At 48.8% G+C, this 20,163-nt stretch overlaps 1 protein-coding gene across 1 annotated transcript in view; it reads left to right on the top strand.

Moving 5' to 3' along the window:
* Positions 1–17,670, top strand: part of KIT (KIT proto-oncogene, receptor tyrosine kinase) — a 78,091-nt gene extending 60,421 nt beyond the window's left edge. Inside the window, exons 12-21 of the mRNA XM_054383291.1 lie at positions 350–454; positions 542–652; positions 3,388–3,538; positions 4,577–4,665; positions 4,998–5,125; positions 8,924–9,046; positions 12,493–12,604; positions 13,643–13,742; positions 15,510–15,615; positions 17,545–17,670. Of these exons, the coding sequence (XP_054239266.1) occupies positions 350–454; positions 542–652; positions 3,388–3,538; positions 4,577–4,665; positions 4,998–5,125; positions 8,924–9,046; positions 12,493–12,604; positions 13,643–13,742; positions 15,510–15,615; positions 17,545–17,670 (1,151 nt within the window). The remainder of the gene's footprint in view (positions 1–349; positions 455–541; positions 653–3,387; positions 3,539–4,576; positions 4,666–4,997; positions 5,126–8,923; positions 9,047–12,492; positions 12,605–13,642; positions 13,743–15,509; positions 15,616–17,544) is intronic.
* The last annotated feature ends 2,493 nt before the right edge of the window (positions 17,671–20,163 follow it).

Below are 20,163 nucleotides of genomic sequence, written 5' to 3'. Positions count from 1 at the left end.
AGAAGAGCAGATTGAGATTGGGTGTTAGAAACAAGTTCTGCACCTGGTCTAGTTGGGGATTTCCCTGCTGACTGTGGGGAGGTTGGTCTGGATGAGCTTGGAGCTCTCTTGCAGCCCAGACCATTTTATTATTCTATGAGGGTCGTGGAACACTGGAACAGGTTGCCCAGGGAGGTAGTTGAGGCCCCATCCCTGGAGATATTCAAGGTCAGACTCCACAAGACTCTAAGCAACCTGGTCTAGTTGAGGATGTCCCTGGTGACTTCAGGGGGGTTGGACTGGATGACCTTTGAGGTCCCTCCCAACCCAACCCACTCTCTGATTCTCTGATTTTGCTTTGCTTGATTAGGTAAAACCCTTGGTGCTGGAGCTTTTGGAAAAGTGGTTGAAGCCACTGCTTATGGTCTCTTCAAATCTGATGCTGCTATGACAGTGGCAGTAAAGATGCTGAAAAGTAAGTTGCTGTCCCACAGGGTGCCATTTCTTCTCCCTTCCCTTTGGTCTGCATGGAGGGTGCTGATTGTTGTGCTTTGCCTTGCAGCAAGTGCCCATTTAACAGAAAGAGAAGCCTTGATGTCAGAGCTGAAAGTGCTGAGTTACCTTGGAAACCACATTAATATTGTGAATCTGCTGGGAGCCTGCACTGTTGGAGGTGGGGGTTAAAGACAGATTATTGATTATTTCTGGTCCTCTTTTATTGCCAGGGGGAGGAGGAACTTTGTGCAGAAGAATCCAACGCTGCTAAGTATAAATACCTTAAATACACTTCTTGCCTAGGCAGGTTGGAGATCATCATGATTATCACCTGCGAGTTACTGGGGGTAGATTTTAGGCTCATGCTAAAAGCATTGGTGGCACCACTGTAGCTGTGGCTAAACAAGAAGGTTGCTGGTCCTCACTTTTCAGTGTGCTTTCTTCTTGGGAGATGACTAAATGCAGTGCATAGGTTTTGCCCTCAACCACACCATTTCTCCCAGGAAAAATTACTTGAACTGGCTCCTTGTTGGCCTCCAAAGTGACGTCTAGAGTCCTGTCTTTATGTGTAGTCTCCCAGCCTTCTGTTTAAACTGGGAATGTATCCCTTAAGGCACCACTGAAGTGACAAATTCTAAGCAGCAGAAAGTTGAGGACAAAAAAAAAAAATGCTCCCAAACAAACAATTACACAGCTCCAAAATATTTTGCTTTTAATATCAACTTAACGCCTTTGTTTCTATGCATAGGGAAAGCTACAAACTCTAAGCAGCAGAGAACTGAGGACCAAAAAGAAAGTTCCCAAGCAATTACACAGCCTAAAATGTTTTGCTTTTAATAGTTAACTGAGTGCCTTTTTTTCCCATGCATAGAGGAAAATTGTAAGCAGCAGAAGGTTGATGACCAAAAAAAAAAGTTCTCAAACAGTTTCACAGTCCAGAATATTTTGTTTTCAATATCCACTTAATGCCTTTGTTTCCATGCATGGGGAAAGCTACAAACTCTAATCATCAGAATGTTGAGGACAAAATGAAGGTTCCCAAAGAAACAATTGCACAGCACAGAATGTTTTGCTTTTGATATTAACTGAATGTCTTTGTAAAAGCTACAAAGCAGCTGGAATGTCAATAGGGTGATGCAGTCCTGTGCCTTTTTTTTTCTCTTCTTTATGTGCATTTTAATCTGAAAGAGGGAGGTGCTGCTTACCCAAATCTTTCACTCTTTTAAGTTCTTTGTTTTGTTTTTTCAAAGGAAAAAAAAGAGTTGGTAAAAATTCTCACTTTCACATGTCATGATTTAAACCCAAGGTGAAACCACTTGGTTCAAGCAGATTCAGTGGCCTGAGCTGTGTGTCTGCAAGCCAAACCCCCCCACCAGCACACTTCAGCTTTTGCTATTACCCAACCTATAAATTTTTAACTGCAGGGAGGGGAGAAAAACCCAATAAAAATGGAACCAAACTGAGGGAGGTTAGGAAATGGTGGTGCAGAATAAGCTGGGAGCTGAAGCAGCACTCAGTGCAATTACATATTCAAGGGCCATAGCTGGAGTCATTGACTCAGAAAACATAGATTTGATCTATAAGCATCTGTGCTGGAGATGAGTTGATTTCTCCTTGCCCATTGCCTTTTAATATTCTAAGGGCCTTGTGCAGTGTGGTTGTGCATCTCAGCAGGCTGTTGTTTGAATGATTCCACCCACCCACCCCAGCCAGCCCTAATTATGCTGCAGAACATAGCCCTCTGCATCATTTCCAAAATGTTGCTGAAGGAGTGTGAAGCTCTCCTGTAAGCAGGAGTGAACCAAAAGGATTCAGGTGGATGAAGCTTTGAATTGCTCCCAGGTTTGGAACACATAACTTCCTGAAGGAAGTGAGCAAAATCAAACAGATGTGGCTGGCCAAAAACCATTAGCACAGGAGGAGAGAGAGGGGAAAGGAAAAAAAAAAAAGATAAGAAAAAGCCTTATTTGTTTAATTTTTGTACAATGCAGAAGAATATTCTGTAGAGACATGACAAAGACCTTTATGCTCTGGCAGGGGGGTTGGACTGGATGATCTCTTGAGGTCCCTTCCCATCTCTACTGTACTGTGATACTGTGATAACCAAGGCTGATTTATTAATTAGTAAGAGCCTCACTGCCTGTTTTTAATGTGTCTGTACAGTAGCTCTGCACAGTTGAAGTTTTACTCTAATTTATGTTTAGAGCACTGCTCTTGGGAAGCAGGGATCTGCAGTTCCAATTCTGCTGGGACCTCCAGTTTCAATTCTACAGGCTGAGGGAGCTGGGGGTGTGCAGCCTGGAGAAGAGAAGACTCTGGGGGGACCTTAGAGCTGCCTGCCAGGACCTGAAGGGATCCTGCAGGAAGGCTGCAGAGGGACTTCTCCTCAGGGGGTCTAGAGACAGGCCAAGGGGGAATGGTTTGAAGCTGAGGCAGAGTAGGTTTACATTGGATCTTAGGAAGAAGTTCTTCAGTCTGAAGGTGGTGAGAGTCTGGAATAGGTTGCCCAGAGAGGCTGTGGCTGCCTCCTGCCTGGGGGTGCTGAAGGCCAGGCTGGATGAGACCTTGAGCAGCTGACTGTAGTTGAGAGGTGTCCCTGGGCATGGTGGGGAGGTTGGAGGAGATGAGCTCTGAGCTCCCTTCCAGCCTGAGCCATACTAATGCTATTGAGAAGCGGGGTGGGAAATAATCGGGAGTGATGCAGCTTTAGCTGGACCATAGTTGCTGATGTGTGAAAGGGCAGATCCTGGGTTACTTTTCTCTGCTTTTCAAGTCTAGACAATATTAGGCAGTGTGGTTTTTGATTGTTTTACTAGCCCAGGCTGTGTGCTTAGCTGAATGCTATCATCATGTCAAGTGTCCTGCCCTGAAAACATTACTCATCTGCTTTCTAACCCTCCCCTCCATCTACAGGTCCCACTCTGGTCATTACAGAATATTGCTGCTATGGTGATCTGTTAAATTTTCTCAGAAGGAAACGAGATTCATTTATTTGTCCCAAACATGAAGAGCATGCAGAAACAGCAGCTTATGAGAACCTCCTGCATCAGGCTCAGCCTGCAGCGTAAGTCTGACCTGCTGCATGCACTCAGGTCTTTTAGAAGGTGGGGAAGGAGGAGGTGATAGAGTTGATAAGAGGGGAATCACAGAATCATGGGGTTGGAAGGGACCTCCAGAGATCATCCAGTCCAGAGCAGGGTCACCCAGGACAGGTCACACAGGAACACATCCAGAGAAAGAGACTCCACAACCTCTCTGGACAGCCTGCTCCCCAGCTGCTGAGTCTAGTTGAGAGGTGTCCCTGCCCATGGTGGGGAGGTTGGAGGAGATGAGCTCTGAGCTCCCTTCCAACCTGAGCCATTCTAGGATTTCAATTGTGATGTGAGATGCTGAAATATTCTGGTAGAAGCTGGCCTAAGCAGAGGGAGAAAGCATTGGCAGATATAGGGAGGGGATTGTCCCCTGGCACTCAGCTCTGCTCAGGCCACACCTGGAGTGTTGTGTCCAGTTCTGGGCACCTCAATGCAAGAGAGATGTGGAGGTGCTGGAGCCAGGGCAGAGGAGGGCAAGGAAGCTGTGAAGGGCCTGGGGAATAAATCTGATGAAGAGAGACTGAAGGAGCTGGGGATGGTTAGTTTGGAAAAGAGGAGGCTGAGGGGAGACCTCCTGGCTGTCTACAACTACCTGAAAGGACATTGTGGAGAGGTTGGCACTGGTCTCTTCTCCCAGGTCATTAGTGATAGAACAAGAGGGAATGGCCTCAAGCTGCCACTGGATAGGTTCAGACTGGGCAGTAGGAAGAATTTTTTCCCATCAAGAGTGTTCAGGGCTTGGAATGTGCTGGGCAGGGAGGTGGTGGAGTCCCCAAGCCTGGATGTGTTTGAAGGTGGTTTGGATGTGGTGCTTGGGGCTGTGGTTGAGGTGTGAGCCTTGTAGAGCAGGGTTCATGGTTGGACTTGGTGATCCTGAGGGGCTTGTCCAACCTGAATGGTTCTGTGATTCTGTGATTAAGAAGATTGACCTAACTGTGGCTTTTTTGTTTGGGTGGCTTTTGAGACCTTGCTCACTCAACAGTGCTTCACTTCCTCTGCTGCCTCCACAGGGATGCTGCCAACGAGTACATGGACATGAAACCAGGAGTGTCCTATGCAGTCCCTCCAAAAGCTGAGAAAAAGAGGCCAGTGAAGTCTGGTGAGTACAATGACAAAGGCCTACTGTCTGTTGGTGGGAGTGCAGAGAGAGGGGCTGCATGGCTTATGGGGGTTTTTTGCAGCTTCATCCTACTTTTCTCTCATGGCTGGGGACAATTAAAAGTGCTTAAGTGGTCTGAGAAGGCTTGAGAAAGAACAGTGTGCTACATCACAGTGTCTTGTCTTCCTCCACTGGGGTATCAGGACAGTTTTTTGCTGTTTACATGGCTGGCTGGTGGTTGTTCACATCTCTGGTGTGTTTAATGTCAGGACAGCTCTGTTTCTAAGTGATGACACTTGCCCCACTCCAGAGCTGTTGTTTGTCTTGTGCAGGATCCTACACTGATCAGGATGTTACCTCTTCTATGCCAGAAGATGATGAACTTGCTCTAGATGTGGAAGACTTGCTAAGCTTTTCTTACCAGGTGGCAAGGGGCATGAGTTTCCTGGCCTCCAAAAATGTAAGTTAAGATTTTTTTTTTTTTTTTTGAAAGCTGGATGGAATCAGTGGATTTTAACATCATTTTCAGTGTGTTTTAATGTGATCCATGTGTAGTGCTGAGTGTTTGTCTGTTCTTTTCAACGCTGCAAGCTGGTAAGGTCTTCCTTGAACCTGGAGCTTTGGCTGATGTTAAGAGTTCCCTGCTGTGCCCATTGGCCAGAAGTGGTGTTTCACACCACACAAACCAGAGTAGAGTCAACATGAAGCAGTGCTGTTGCAAATCCACTCTTCAGGCTGCTTGTCCCTGGAGGTGGTTAAGAAGAGCCTGGCTGAGGCACTTAGTGCCATGGTCTGGTTGATCAGTTAGGGTTGGGTGATTGGTTGGACTTGGTGATCTTGGAAGTCCTGGTTGAGTCTGTGATCAGTGGCCTTGCTCATCAGAAACTGGTCATAGAAATGTGAAGAGACAGGGGAGAAGAATTGCAGTGAATCCTAGAATGGCTCAGGTTGGAAGGGAGCTCAGAGCTCATCTCCTCCAACCTCCCCACCATGGGCAGGGACACCTCTCATCTAGACTTAGCTGCTCAAGGCCTCATCCAACCTGGCTTTGAACACCCCCAGGCAGGAGGCAGCCACAGCCTCCCTGGGCAGCCTGTGCCAGAGTCTCACCACCCTCCTACCGAAGAACTTCTTTCACAGAATACTATTTCACAGAATCACCCAGGTTGGAAGAGACCTCAGAGCTCATCAAGTCCAACCTATTACCTAATACCTAACACCTCCTGACAACTTAACCATGGCTCCAAGTGCCACATCCAAGCTTGTTTTGAACACCTCCTCGAACTTCTTCCTCAGCTCCACTCTAACCCTGCTCTGCCTCGAACCATTCCCCCTTGGGCTGTCTCTAGACCGCCTGATGAAAAGTCCCTCTGCAACCTTCTTGGAGGATCCCTTCAGGTTGAGGAAGTCAGCTCTAAGGTCACCCTGTGAAATATGCCAGCTGCACCTTGAGGCTGCAGTGATGAACGATGTGATGTGTTGGGAGGTGTCAGGTGCAGCTGCACCCTGCCTGGCTGGGATGGTGCCTCTTAGGGTTTGATCTTCAGCCCTCCCTTTCTTTGGTGGAGCACACAGGTAGTTCCATGAGAACTTCTGATAGCCTTGAGGGCAGCAAAACCCATAGGAACTCTGAGAAGTTCTCTCCTTCAGTTTTCTCTGGGGTATGGGAGCGAAATGGAATTCGGGAGAGAACCAGAAACATGTGGGTGCCTTCAAAAATAATTACACCTCCAGAGCTGAAGATTTATTCTCTGTGGCACTGGTGGGGAGTTTACAAACTCTCCAGAGCAGTTTGAAGACAGCTGCCAAGCTCTCTGTTTGCATGAGGTTTAAACAACATTTCACTTGCTGCTTCTCTGCCTTAAACATCATCTGGAGCTGGGCTTTGTTGGGGCCTTTTTTTAGCACTATGGCTTAATTCACAGGATATGGCTTAATCCAGGATAATTTCCTGGAGAGATAAAATCAGCCTAGACCCACAAAGAATCTTCACTGGCTACCCAGAGCATAATAGACATTGCTCTGGAGTTTTATAGGGGGGGTATCACGTAACAGAAAGGGCTTTCTGGAAGTTGTAAGTGATCTTCCCATGGTTGCTCTTAGATATTATTGGAAAAATGCCATTTAGCTTGTAAATATTTGAACTAAGAGAGACCCAGGAGAGAACAGGTTCCCCTTGGATGAAGTGCAGTTTAAGGGAAGTAAGGTTTTAATAGTGTTAATAGTGACAAATCTGGCTCTGATTCTGCTCCAGCCCAGTCCACAGGACTTTGCTTTTGCACTTGGGTTTTCTTTCCCCTTTACTGTTCCTCCTTCCAACAACAAAAAAAGGCTTAAAATATGAAGAATGATGCAAATCAAGCCCAGAAAAGGATAACTGCAGGTTGCACAAACAACTAACTTGATCTGTGTCCCTTTTGCATGCTTACATGAGGGACTATTTTTCATGACAATTACTGAGGGGACTCTCCTTTACCTCCCCATCCAACACATTCCTCCCTTGGAAGATGAAAATGGCTGCAGTGAAGCAGCAAAGTGAAGGACTGGTCAGGCAAGCAGCATGTCCATGCCTTGTTCCTCCAGAGGTAGTGCAGCCTGCACTGAATAAAGGCTTTGTCTGCTGCCTTGTCTTGTGATTGAGGCACGGTGTGCTTCAGGAGGGACCCATCCTCCCAGGACAGGCTCCTGTCCTGCCTCCTGCACAGAGGCACTTTTGTGCCTCTGAGCTTTTGATATACAGACAAGCTGCTGAAGAGCAGCAGGGTGCTCTGCACTGCAGGCTTGTGTGGATCCTCCCTCCATGAGGCCACCTGAAGCATCCTAACCATCAAGCTCACACTGCTCTGCACTTCCCAGCTGGAGCTAAGGCAGTCTGTGCACACAGAGACCCAGCTGCACCACTGCTCCACTCTGCTGAGACCACACCTGGAGCTCTGGGTCCAGTTCTGGAGCCTCTGTTCCAGGAAGGATCTGGAGGGGCTGGAAGGTGTCCAGAGAAGGGCCACGAGGATGAGCAGAGGGCTGGAGCTGCTCTGCTCTGGAGACAGACTGAGAGAGTTGGGGTTGTGCAGTCTGGAGAAGAGAAGGCTCCCAGGAGACCTTCTTGTGGCCTTCCAGGATCTGAAGGGGGCTCCAAGAAAGCTGGGGAGGGACTTTTGAGGGTATCAGGAAGTGATAGAACTGGGGGGAATGGATCCAAGCTAGGGGAGGGAAAATTTAGATCAAACCTTAGGAAATGTTCCTCACCATGAGGGTGGTGAGAGACTGGCACAGGTTGCCCAGGGAGGTGGTGGAAGCCTCATCCCTGGAGGTTTTTTCAGCCAGGCTGGATGTGGCTGTGAGCAACCTGCTGTAGTGTGAGGTGTCCCTGCCCATGGCAGGGGGGCTGGAACTGGATGACCCTTGAGGTCCCTTCCAACCCTGACAATTCTGTGATTCTCAGGTAAGAAGTGGAGTGTAAGCTGGCTAGGACACCAGCCAGGATTATTCATTGGAAAGGGAAAGTTTCCAGTGTTTTCAAATATTTAGACTTGATTATTAACCTGTCATGGGTAATTAATAATTGAAGTCTTCCAGAGGAGTATTTTTGAAATAGGATTCAGCTTCTTGACTTGTGTGCTTGGAATTTGTTACCACAATTTTCCTTATTTTCAGCTTTCCTGCTCTTTCCCCTCAACCACAACAGCTAATTAATAAAAGGTTGGAATTCTTTTAGGAGCAAGCCACATTTTTGACCCTGAGTTAGAAAATGAGTGAGTGGGTTTTGGTGGTTGTGATTTCGGGTCTTTTTTGCTTAAAAAGTCAGAGAAAAAGGTACATTAAGCTTCAGCTGCAAATGTGAAACACCAGAAAACTCAAAACTAGCAGCAAGTGGTCTAAAATAAATGCATGGACAACCTTAGCCATGTGGATCAGTGGCATGATAGCAAAGATGCTACACCAGAATCTTCTGAGTAAGCCTATTAATACATGGCTTGATTAATGAGCCTCATTAAGGCCAGGCTGGATGAGGCTCTGGCCAGCCTGCTCTAGTGTGAGGTGTCCCTGCCCATGGCAGGGGGGTTGGAACTGGATGATCCTTGTGGTCCCTTCCAACCCTGACTGATTCTGTGATTCTATTCCATGATTCTGTGTCTTTCCAGCTTGCCATAAAATGCATGAAGCAGTAAGTTAGAGCTAAGTAAAGATGTAAGCAAGCAGCAGGCTGGTTAAGGATGGCTATCAAATAGTTTTGCTTGTTTGTCTGTTTGTTCCTCAGTGCATTCACAGGGATCTGGCTGCAAGAAACATTCTTCTCACCCACGGTCGGATCACCAAAATCTGTGACTTTGGCCTGGCAAGAGACATAAGGAATGACTCCAATTATGTGGTCAAAGGAAATGTAAGTATCTTGTGGTGGTTTGTGTGTTGGAAGAGTTCCTGCTGTCTTGGCTTGGGAAGAAAAGTCTGTGGCAGGCATGTGGATTTCCCAGTTCTGATCAATATCCCTGCTGAGCAGCAGCATTAGGAGGGACAGTTCCTGATGGTGCTGTGTGTGATGCTGGAAACCCTTGGTGTGTACATACTGGGACACTGGGAACAGTGGGCTGGTATCCAAAGGTATCCTCTTGTGGAGGAGATCATAGAATCCTAGAATGGCTCAGGTTAGAAGGAAGCTCAGAGCTCATCTCTTCCAAGCTCCCCACCGTGCCCAGGGACACATCTCAATGAGACTCTGCTCCTCATCCAGCCTGGCCTGAAACACCCCCAGGCAGGAGGCAGCCACAGCTCCCTGGGCAGCCTGTGCCAGAGTCTCACCACCCTCAGACTGAAGAACTTCTTCCTCAGCTCCACTCTAACCCTGCTCTGCCTCAGCTTCAAACCATTCCCCCTTGGCCTGTCTCTAGAGCCCCTGAGGAGAAGTCCCTCTGCAGCCTTCCTGCAGGATCCCTTCAGGTCCTGGCAGGCAGCTCTAAGGTCCCCCCAGAGTCTTCTCCTCTCCAGACTGAACACCCCCAGCTCTCTCAGCCTGTGCTCACAGCAGAGCTGCTGCAGCCCTTGGATCATCTTTGTGTCCTCCTCTAGACTCCCTCCAGCAGCTCTGTGTCCTTCTCCTGCTGGGGCCACCAGAACTGGATGTTACTCAGCAGCCCCTGATGTCCCAGGTACCTACAGCATCCCTGTTTTAGCTTCTGGGAGATAGGAGTTCATTGGTTACCTTCAAAAACAATGTTGGCACCAGCCACTGGGTGCCTAGAGGTTGAGGTTAGGGAACGATAGAAGCTACAATAATTCAGGGATGGTTGTCCTGGCAAAGTCTTGCATGGCTTTTAGTGTAAGAAAGCTGCTTCAGGCTCAGGATCGTCTCAAGAGCTGCTTGATCAGTCAAGGCTCCTGGCAGTGGGAAGTGCAGCCAGCAGCTTAGGAGGGAAGTGGGCAGTAAGTAATTAAGTTTTACTTGTCTAGACTCCCCTTACATTTCCTGAGTTGCCTGAGAAGAGGATTTCATCTAGGCTGAAAGGGTCGGGGGAGGCTAGGCTGCAGCTGCCTGGGGAGAGGGGAAGCAGTGGCTGCGGGAGGCACCTAGCTGCATCTGGTGTGATCTTAGAGCAGATTAGGAGCACAGGGGCATGGCTGGCTGTGGGCTTTGCTGGGAGGCAGTGCTGCTGATAGCAGCTGGGGGCTTGGCCAGGAAGAGTGTTTGCTCTCTGTGTTCTTCAGGAAATAAGCAACTGCAGATGCCTCTCTGCTGAGCCAGCCCGTGGCAAAAGCTGCCCTTCCTCCACCTCCTCTCTCTTCATTTGCCTCCTTTGCCGTGGGGTCTGCTTTCCACAGAAGGCATCAAGGCTCTGCTTGAAATGTGTCTTTGGAGCCATTCTTGCAAGACCACTTAAAAGCAAGAGGGCTGCTTTCTCCCTCAGCAGGACACAAGGCTGTCTGTCTCCTGCAGTCAGACAAGGAAAGGGCAAAGCAAGCAGAGGAAGATGGAAGCAAATACAAAGGCTTTCTGTGTCCCTGCCCATGGCAGGGGAGTTGGAACTAGATGATCCTTGAGGTCCCTTCCAAGCCTGACAATTCTATGACTGTGATTCCCAAGGGATGTCTGTCCCCACACAAACATGAAAAATCACAGAATCCTAGAATCCTTTAGGTGGGAAGAGACCTTTTAAGATTATCAATTCAACTGCTAACCTAGCACTGCCAACTCCACCACTAAACCATGTCCCTCAGCACCACATCTACCTCCAGGCATGGTGGCTTTCCTGGGCAGCCTCTTCCACTGCTTCACAACCCTCTTGGTGAAGAAAATTTTCTACTATCCAATTTAAACCTCCCCTGGTGCAACTTGAGGCCATTTCTTTTTGTCCTATCACTTGTTACTTGGGAGAAGAGACCAACCCTCACCTCTCTACAACCTTCTTTCAGGTAGTTGTAGATGATGAGGTCTCCCCTCAGCCTCTTTTTCTCCAGGTGAAAAGCAATGGTTCCCTCAGCTTCTCCTCTTTAAGACTTGTGCCCTGGACTCCTCACCTGGTTTGTTGCTCTTCTTTGGACACACTCCAGCTCTTCAGTGTCCTCCTTGTAGTGAGGGGACAGTATTTGAAGTGTGGCCTCACCAGTGCTAAAAGCATGATCACTTCCCTGCTCCTGCTGGCCACACAATTCCTGATCCAGGCCAGGATGCTGTTGGTCTTCTTGGCCAGCCAAGCACACTGCTGGCTCATGCTCAGCTGGCTGTTGACCAACACTTGCAGGTCCTTTTCCACCAGGCAGCTTTCCAGCCTCTCTTCCTCCAGACTGTAGCATTGCTTGGGGTTGTTGTGATCCAAGGGCAGGACCTGACCCTTGGCCTCACTGAACCTCATACAACTGGCCTTGGCCCATCAGTCTGGCCTGTCCCAATCCCACTGCAGAGCCTTCCTTCCCTCAGGCAGATCAACATTTCTGCCCAAAATACACCTGTCCATATATATTTCTTTCATCTAGAGGTTTCTTTTGCTGATGCACTGAGGAGCTAAAGCAGATGTCTTGACTCTTGATGAAAGCCTTGAAGCATCTTGATTATGTGAAACTCCTCTGGGTGCCTGTGGGAGCCAGTCCACAGAAGCAGACTTGCATAAGGAGCTATGCTGCCACAGAATCACTGAAACATTCAGGTTGGAAAAGAGCCTCAGGATCACCAAGTCCAACCCAGAACCCTGCTCTGCAAGGGTCACCCCTAAGCTCCAACCACCACATCCAAATGATCTCTAAACACATCCAGGCTTGAGGACTCCACCACCTCCCTGGGCAGCACATTCCAATCTTTGACCACTCTTGATGGGAAAAATGTATCCTAATGTTCACTCTAAATCTCCCCTTTTGCAGCATGAGGCTGTTCCTCCTTGTTCTATCACTAATGACCTGTGGGAAGAAACCAGCACCAGCCTCTCCACAATGTCCTTTCAGGTAGTTGTAGAGAGCAGTGAGGTCTAGGGTTAGTGATGCTAACTATGGTCATTGCTCTGCTTTCCTGCCATCCCAGAAGGAATCCCACAGTATCCAGAAAATGAGAGTTCAGGGAACCCACAGAGAGATGGATCAGTCCAACAGAGAGCCTCGAGGGTGACTGGGAGACCTGAACATCTGTGAAGAGAGACTGAGAGCCCTGGGCCTGTTCAGTCTGGAGGGGAGAAGGCTGAGGGGAGTGTTTGGAGACTTCAGAATGCTGAGATCTCCATTTTTTGGTTGGATGCTTCTATTTGTTGATTCAACAAGTATTTTAAGGACCTGAGAAGTAGGAGAGGTTCCTTTTACTTTGTAATAGTAATGTCCTTTGCGTTCATTGCCTCCCTTTTCCCTGGCCAGGCTCGGCTTCCTGTCAAGTGGATGGCTCCTGAAAGCATTTTCAATTGTGTCTACACCTTTGAGAGTGATGTCTGGTCTTATGGAATACTGCTGTGGGAGCTCTTTTCTTTAGGTAAGCTCCTTCCAAGACCTTGCAGAATCACAGAATGCAGCAGGTTGGAAGGGACCCTCCAAGGTCTCCTCCCCACGAGGATGCTTAGGGGACTTGAGCATCTCCCCTGGGAAGAGAGACTGAGAGCCCTGGGGCTGTTTAGTGTGGAGAAGAGAAGGCTGAGAGGGGATCTGATCAATGGCTATCAATAGCTGAGGGGTGGGTGTCAAGGGGAGGGTCAAGGGGAGGGGGCCAGGCTCTTTTCACTGGTGTGCAGTAATGAGACAAAGAACAAGAGGTTCAAGCTTGAACATAGAAGATTTCAGCTCAACATGAGGAGAAACTTCTTTCCAGTGAGGGTGCCAGAGCCCTGGAGCAGGCTGCCCAGAGAGTTGTGGAGTCTCCTTCTCTGGAGCCTTTCCAAACCCACCTGGATGTGTCCCTGGGTGACCCTGCTCTGGCCGGGGGGTTGGACTGGATGATCTCTGGAGGTCCCTTCCAAGATCTAACATTCTGTGATTCTGTGATCTGTGTTGCTTCTTGTCATATGCCAACCTGATCTGGTTAAAGAGCACAGTCCCACAGTACATTAGAGGTTGGAAGGGACCTCCAGAGATCATCCAGTCCAACCCCCCTGCCAGAGCAGCAGCATCCAGGGTAGGTCACACAGGAACACATCCAGGTGTGTTTGGAATATCTCCAGAGAAGGAGACTCCACAAGCCCCCTGGGCAGCCTGCTGCATTAAGACAAAGCACAGCAAGAAAGGCTGATGGATATGTCCTGTGTTAACAAGCTGGGGAGTTCAGCTTCTGGAAGCAGGGAGAGTTTGCCTCTGAGCTAAGAAAGTCTTTGCATGTTCTACCTGTGCCAGCTGCAGAAACCTCTTAACTGCTGGTTCCTCCTGTAGCAGTTTGGGGTCCCTTCATTTGAGTTAACCACTTCAGTCTGCTGCTGAAATTGGCCTTTCCAAGTAGACAAAGGGCTTCCAGAGTTTTCTGTTTCATCCTGGAGGTACTGCATGGGCAGGGATCATGGTGTACACTGTGCTCTCTCAACAGGAAGCAGCCCGTATCCAGGGATGCCTGTGGACTCCAAGTTCTACAAAATGATCAAGGAGGGCTACAGGATGTTCAGCCCTGAGTGTGCCCCACCTGAAATGTAAGTGAGCAGCCATGGGACAGCAATGTGCCCTTGGGGCCAAGAGTGCCAAGGGCATCCTGGGGTGCACTAAGAAGTGTGATCAGCAGGCTCAGAGAGGTTCTCCTGCCCCCCCACTATGCCCTGCTGAGACCACAGCCACAATCCTGTGTCCAGTTTGGGGATCCCCAGGTCAAGAGAGACAGAGACCTGCTGGAGAGAGTCCAACAGAGAGCCAGGAGGGTGATTGGGAGACTTGAACTTCTCTGCTATGAAGAAAGACAGAGCCCTGGGGCTGTTCAGTGTCGAGAAGAGAAGGCTGAGAGGGGATCTGATCAATGTCTATCAATAGCTGAGGGGTGGGGGTCAGGATGAAGGTGCCAGGCTCTGTTCAGTGGTACCCAGTGATAGGATAAGGGAAAAAAAAGGGTACAAGGTAGACCACAGGAGGTTCCACTTCTGTATGGGGAGGGTGGCAGAGTCCTGGAGCAGACTGCCCAGAGAGGTTGTGGAGTCTCCTTCTCTGGAGAATTTCCAACCCCACCTGGATGTGTTCCTGTGCAGACTCCCCTGGGTGCTCCTGCTCTGGCAGGGGGGTTGGACTGGATGACCTCTGGAGGTCCCTTCCAACCCCTAACATTCTGTGATGCTAACTGTCAAAGAAAACTGTGTCCAGAGGCCCCATCAGTACTGGGTCCTTTGTTGCCACAGGCACAGGGGTTGGCAGCACTATTGCTGTTCTCAGGGGTGGCTTACAGAAGGTGATTCTGTGATCAGCAATGATGCAAAGAAGAGAAGGTTCCCTTCTCCCATGAGGGCTCATTCCACTGCCCCACTCTCTCTTTTGGGTTGGGTTTTTTTTAGGTTCTTGTGGTGATTTGAACAATTCCTCTACTTCACCAAGTGGAACACATGCCTGTCTTGTTACAAGCAATGAAACACACTCCTGCCTTCTGCCATCTGATCACTTTGTCATGGCATCTGCTCCCTCTTGATACATTATTGACAGTTCACAGAACATAATTAAACCTTTTAAATTGAGGTGCAGCAGTCAGGGAGATTTCTCACCAGGCTGAAGAGCATCTGCATCTGTGCTGCACCTCCTGACAGCAAAAATCACAGAATGTTAGGGGCTGGAAGGGACCTCAAAAGCTCATCCAGTCCAACCCCCCCTGCCAGAGCAGGACCACCTAGAAGAGGTCACACTGGAAGAAGTGTGGCAACTGATCTTCTTGAGGCATCCCTAATTCACAGTTCTGAAAGTGAGCTGGCACTTAGCAAGCTGGATGGAGAGAGACTGTGTGCAAAGACAGTGACAGGACAAGGGGAATGGTTTCAAATTAGAGCAGAGCAGATTTAGATTGGATGGTAGGAACAAATTCTGCACCATGAGGGTGGTGGAACACTGCAACAGGTTGCCCAGGGAGGTGGTTGAGGCTCCATCCCTGGAGATATTCAAGGTGAGTCTGGAGAGGGCTCTGGGCAACCTGATCTGGTTGAGGATGTCCCTGCTGAGTGCAGAGGAGGTTGGACTGGATGAGCTTTGGAGGTCCCTTCCAACCCAGACCATTCTGTGATGCTAAGCTGTCAAAGAAAACTGTTTTCAGAGGTCCCCATCAGTACTGGGTCCTTTGCTGCCACAGGCACAGGGGTTGGCAGCACTGTTGCTGTTCTCAGGAGTGACTTACAGAAGGTGGGACTAGGGTCACACTTCTCTTTCAGGTAATGGTGGAGGTGTGGTAAGAGCTGTAAGGAGCTGTAGCTGATTTTTCTGTCCCCTCTTTGCAGGTATGACATAATGAAGAGCTGCTGGGATGCTGACCCTTTGCAGAGGCCAACCTTCAAACAAATTGTACAGCTGATAGAGCAGCAGCTTGCAGATAATGTCCCACGGGTAAGTTATGGATCATCAGGGCTTTGGGGTTCAAAGTGGTTTCCAGACCCAGAGCCCTGAGGAACAAAGAGCCAGGACACTTCATTCATTCCCCAGCAGTGTTTCTGTAGCTTTGCACTGTGATTTTGGGTGGTAGGAATGATGCCTGAGCTACTCATGCCTGTTTATTGTGCCATTAGACTGTAGCTGTCTAAGCCCTTGCCTGAAAAAGGTACCAGCTGGACAAGATGCCTTGGATGCATCTGGGTCAGGGCAATCCCAAGCACAAATACAAGCTGGGCAGGGACTGGCTTGAGAGTAGCCCTGAAGAAGGCCTTGGGAGTGCTGGTGGAGGAGAAGCTCAGCAGGAGCCAGCAGTGAGCACTTGCAGCCCAGAGAGCCAAGCAGAGCCTGGGCTGCAGCAAGAGAAGTGTGGCCAGCAGGGCCAGGGAGGGGATTCTCCCCCTCTGCTCCACTCTGCTCAGACCACACCTGGAGCTCTGTGCCCAGTTCTGGAGCCTCTGTTCCAGGAAGGATCTGGAGGGGCTGGAAGGTGTCCAGAGAAGGGCCATGAGGATGAGCAGAGGGCTGGAGCTGCTCTGCTCTGGAGACAGACTGAAAGAGTTGGGGTTGTGCAGGCTGGAGAAGAGAAGGCTTCCAGGAGACCTTCTTGTGGCCTTCCAGTATTTGATGGGGGCTCCAAGAAAGCTGGGGAGGGACTTTTTAGGGTGTCAGGGACTGATAGGACTGGGGGGAATGGAGCAAAACTAGAAGTGGGGAGATTCAGATTGGATGCTAGGAAGAAATTCTTCCCCATGAGGGTGGTGAGACACTGGCACAGGTTGCCCAGGGAGGTGGTGGAAGCCTCATCCCTGGAGGTTTTTGCAGCCAGGCTGGATGTGGCTGTGAGCAACCTGCTGTAGTGTGAGGTGTCCCTGCCCATGGCAGGGGGGTTGGAACTGGATGCTCCTTGAGGTCCCTTCCAACCCTGACAATTCTGTGATTCTATGAAATAAAATTGTGTGAGGCACACAATTTTTTTTCCCCCCTCACAATAGTCTGGTGTGAGCCTGGCGTTTTAAAAAAGTGGAGTTTGAAGCCTGGTTTAAAAATAAAGCTTGCTTTTACCCTCTGGATGCCTTGTTTGGGCCCTGCACCCCACATGGCTTCCTGACAATTGGAGAGAAGAGGAAACTGAAAGCTGCTGGTGTTCAGTTGCATCCTGTAGCACATTTTTGGCTCGTTCAGGCATTGCTTAAGACAAAAGCAAGAATGCAAAGAAGGATTAGTGAGGTTTCTGGGGGAGTTTAGTAACAGACTGAAATGCTTTTTTTTTAAGTTCAATTGAAATTTAGTGTGCAGTTGGGAGCTGTGGTTTTGTTAATAACAGAGATTGAGGTTCTAGAGCAGCTGAGACCAAGACCTTTTGAAATTCTCTTTAGATTTGCAGCCACAAAAATGAGTCAGGGGGTTGGAGCAGCTCTGCTGTGAGGACAGGCTGAGGCAGCCTTGAGAAGGCAAGGCTCCAGGGAGACCTTAGACCTGAAGGCTGCAGAGGGACTGTTTGCAAAGGCCTGCAGTGACAGGCCAAGGGGCAACGATTTGAAATGAGAGCAGAGCAGATTTGGATTGGATGTGAAGAACCCAGGTCTGCACCATGACGGTAGTGGAACACTGCAGCAGGTTGCCCAGGGAGATAGCTGGGGCCCTGTCCTGGAGATATTCAAGGTGAGGCTGGACAGGGCTCTGAGCAACCTGATCTAGTGGAGGATGTCCCTGCTGAGTGCAGTGGAGTTGGCCTGGATGACCTGTGGAGGTCCCTTCCAACACAGAACCCATTCTGTGGTGGTATGGAACCCTTCTGTGGCACACAGTGGGAAAAGGCTAGGAAAGGAGAGCTCTCCAGGGAGTGTTCTGCAGAGTGTTGACCGTGGTCCTTGGCTTCTGCAGGTGTATGCAAACTTCTCCACTCCAGCTTCCAGCCAAGGCAACGCCCCTGACCACTCGGTGAGGATTAACTCTGTGGGCAGCAGCGCTTCGTCTACTCAGCCTCTCCTGGTGCGTGAGGATGCTTGAGTGGCACCTGCAAGAAGAGGAGCCCAGATGTGTTTTGGCTGTTTGTATTGTGCAGGGGGTGAGAGAGGGACGACTTCAGTAATTTCTCTTCCTTTTATTTTCACTCACTACTCCCACTGTGTAGCTGAGGCATTGTTGTAATACTGTCCTTTGCCACACACCGTTGCACGGAAACTTAATCTGCTGAGCACGGTTCCAGGCCTCCTTGCAACCTTAACTGAAGCTGTATATAGTTTGCTGTGTTGTGTGTGCTTGCAGTAGAGAGACAGATCTTGAAGGAAAAAAAAAAAGACCCCAAAACAACAACAAGAGCAGTGCTGAGCCGGGAGTGTGGAATGAGGTGGCTGCAGATCAAGCCAAATCTGCAGTGAAGCTGCTGTGGATCCATGCCTGGAAGGCACAGAGTCGTTTTTCTGGTCGACCTTGTCTTGCTGAATTTAAGAAATAAATGAATATGAAGCTAATGGCTTTGCAAAGCCCTTTCCATGTCCAGCTGAGCCTGAGACGCTTCCCCAGGCAGATGTCAGAGGTTGGAGGCCAGCAAGGGGGCTGGGTGTACCTGGGCAAGAGAGGTGAAGGCACTGAGAGCCATGCAAAGTTGATCTGCAGAGCAGCAACGCCTCCCAGGAGTGCTGGGCTTTGAACCAGAGGGGAGAAGGGAGCATAGATCTTTGTCCTCATGTCCCACTCATGCACTCACAAAACTTCTAGTGGGCATGGCCTGAACCACTCTCACCCCTGCCCTGCCCTGGGCACTGAAGGCTTCGATGCTTTTTTCTCTCTCTAGTCACATCCCAAGGTGTTCACCAAAGCTAGGTGAGCCCTACCAAGCTGGTCAAAATACAAGTTGAGGACTGCTTCCACCAAGCCATGTGTCTGGAGGGAAGGCTGTTTAACCACTCACCTTATCTGAGCCACAGCAGAGGCAAACCATTCCCTCCTGGGGGGTTGGGGGCGGGGGGGGGAGCGCTTTTCTTTATCTTGTCCCACCCAGGTGAACTTTTCCCACAGGCAGGCTTTGGATATTGCAAACTGCAAAGGGCTGGTTTGGTTTGGGGTTTTTTTTGTTTGTTTGTTTGTTTGTTTTTCTCTACCCAAGGTAGTTTCATCTTTCTGTAGCAGTCCAGAGATGATAACAAAAAGAGCCTAACTGGGAAGCACTGAGTTTACAAATGGGATAAAAGTATCCCTTCAGTCTTCTCTGACAGACCCCAGGCTTTGGGGCAGTGTTGGCTGAGCCTAGGCTTGTGCTCAAGCAGTTTCAGAGACACTGCTGAGTTTCTTTTCTTCTTTTGTTTCCATCACCTAGGAATGAGTAAAGGCCTTGAGAGAAGCGTTTATCAGAGGCAGAGTACTAGTTGAGTACCTCTTTATTTACAATGCACTTAAGCACTCTGTTAACTTGTACTTCAGCAGGAGTTTGGTTGAGTTTACAAGAGATTGAAATGTGGAACCAGCTGCCCAAATGCAAGGCTTGGTTGTAAAATACACACAGTGGTAGCAGACGGGGGGGGTTGTGTTGGATACCACTCTTCTCCTAGGAGTATTTAGGGGTTGTGTTGGATACTGCTTTCCATCTAGGAATATTTGGTGGCTGCGTTGGATACCACTGTCCTCCTAGGAGTATTTAGGGGCTGTGTTGAATACCACTCTCCATCTATGAATATTTGGGGGTTGTGTTGAATACCACTCTCCATCTATGAATATTTAGGGATTGTGTTGAATACTGCTCTCCATCTGTGAGTATTTAGGGGCTGTGTTGGATACCACTCTCCTTCTAGGATTACTTAGGGGCTGTGTTGACTACTACTCTCCATCTATGAATAATTAGGGACTGTGTTGCATACCACTCTCCTCCTAGGAGTATTTAGGGGTTATGTTGGATACCACTCTCCTTCTAGGATTATTTAGGAGTTGTGTTGAATACTGCTTTCCATCTATGACTATTTAGGGGCTGTGTTGGATACCACTCTCCTCCTAGGAGTATCTGGGGCTTGTGTTGAATCCCCTCTCCTCCTGTGACCGTGCATTTGGTTTCTTGTTCCAGGAATTTCATCTTTGAAGTCCCAAATTAAGCCATTTGCACTGAACTTAACCTTAGGCTGTTGCACCTTTCCAAAGTTAGCCAGTTGTTTGGAGGCACTCTCCATGCATCCTTGTGATTGAGCTATTTTCCTTTCCTTTTGATTGTTTGTTGTTTTTTTTTTTTGTCAGTTTTGATGCTATAAAAGCTCTTTTGTAACATGTTGGCTTTCAGAGCAGCTGTAGGCAAAATATTTCTGCTCATTCTAGATGTCTCGGTACTTTACAGACACTTAGCTGAAAGGTTTTGTGGGGCTTTTGGTTGGGTTTTGGTTTGGTTTTGTTCCTGAAATGTATATTTTTATAATTTTAAAGGGGGGGGGGGTGTGGGTGTGTTAAGATTAATTTTGCAGTGGCTTAGTGTTTTGAATGGGTTTCTGCCCTTTTTTTTTTCTTTTTCCTCCTCTTTTT

This window comes from Indicator indicator, chromosome 8 (genome assembly GCF_027791375.1).
Source record: "Indicator indicator isolate 239-I01 chromosome 8, UM_Iind_1.1, whole genome shotgun sequence".
Classification (NCBI taxonomy): domain Eukaryota; kingdom Metazoa; phylum Chordata; class Aves; order Piciformes; family Indicatoridae; genus Indicator; species Indicator indicator.
The sequence above is the reverse complement of the archived record's forward strand: the minus strand, read 5'-3'. Positions and strand labels throughout refer to the sequence as shown.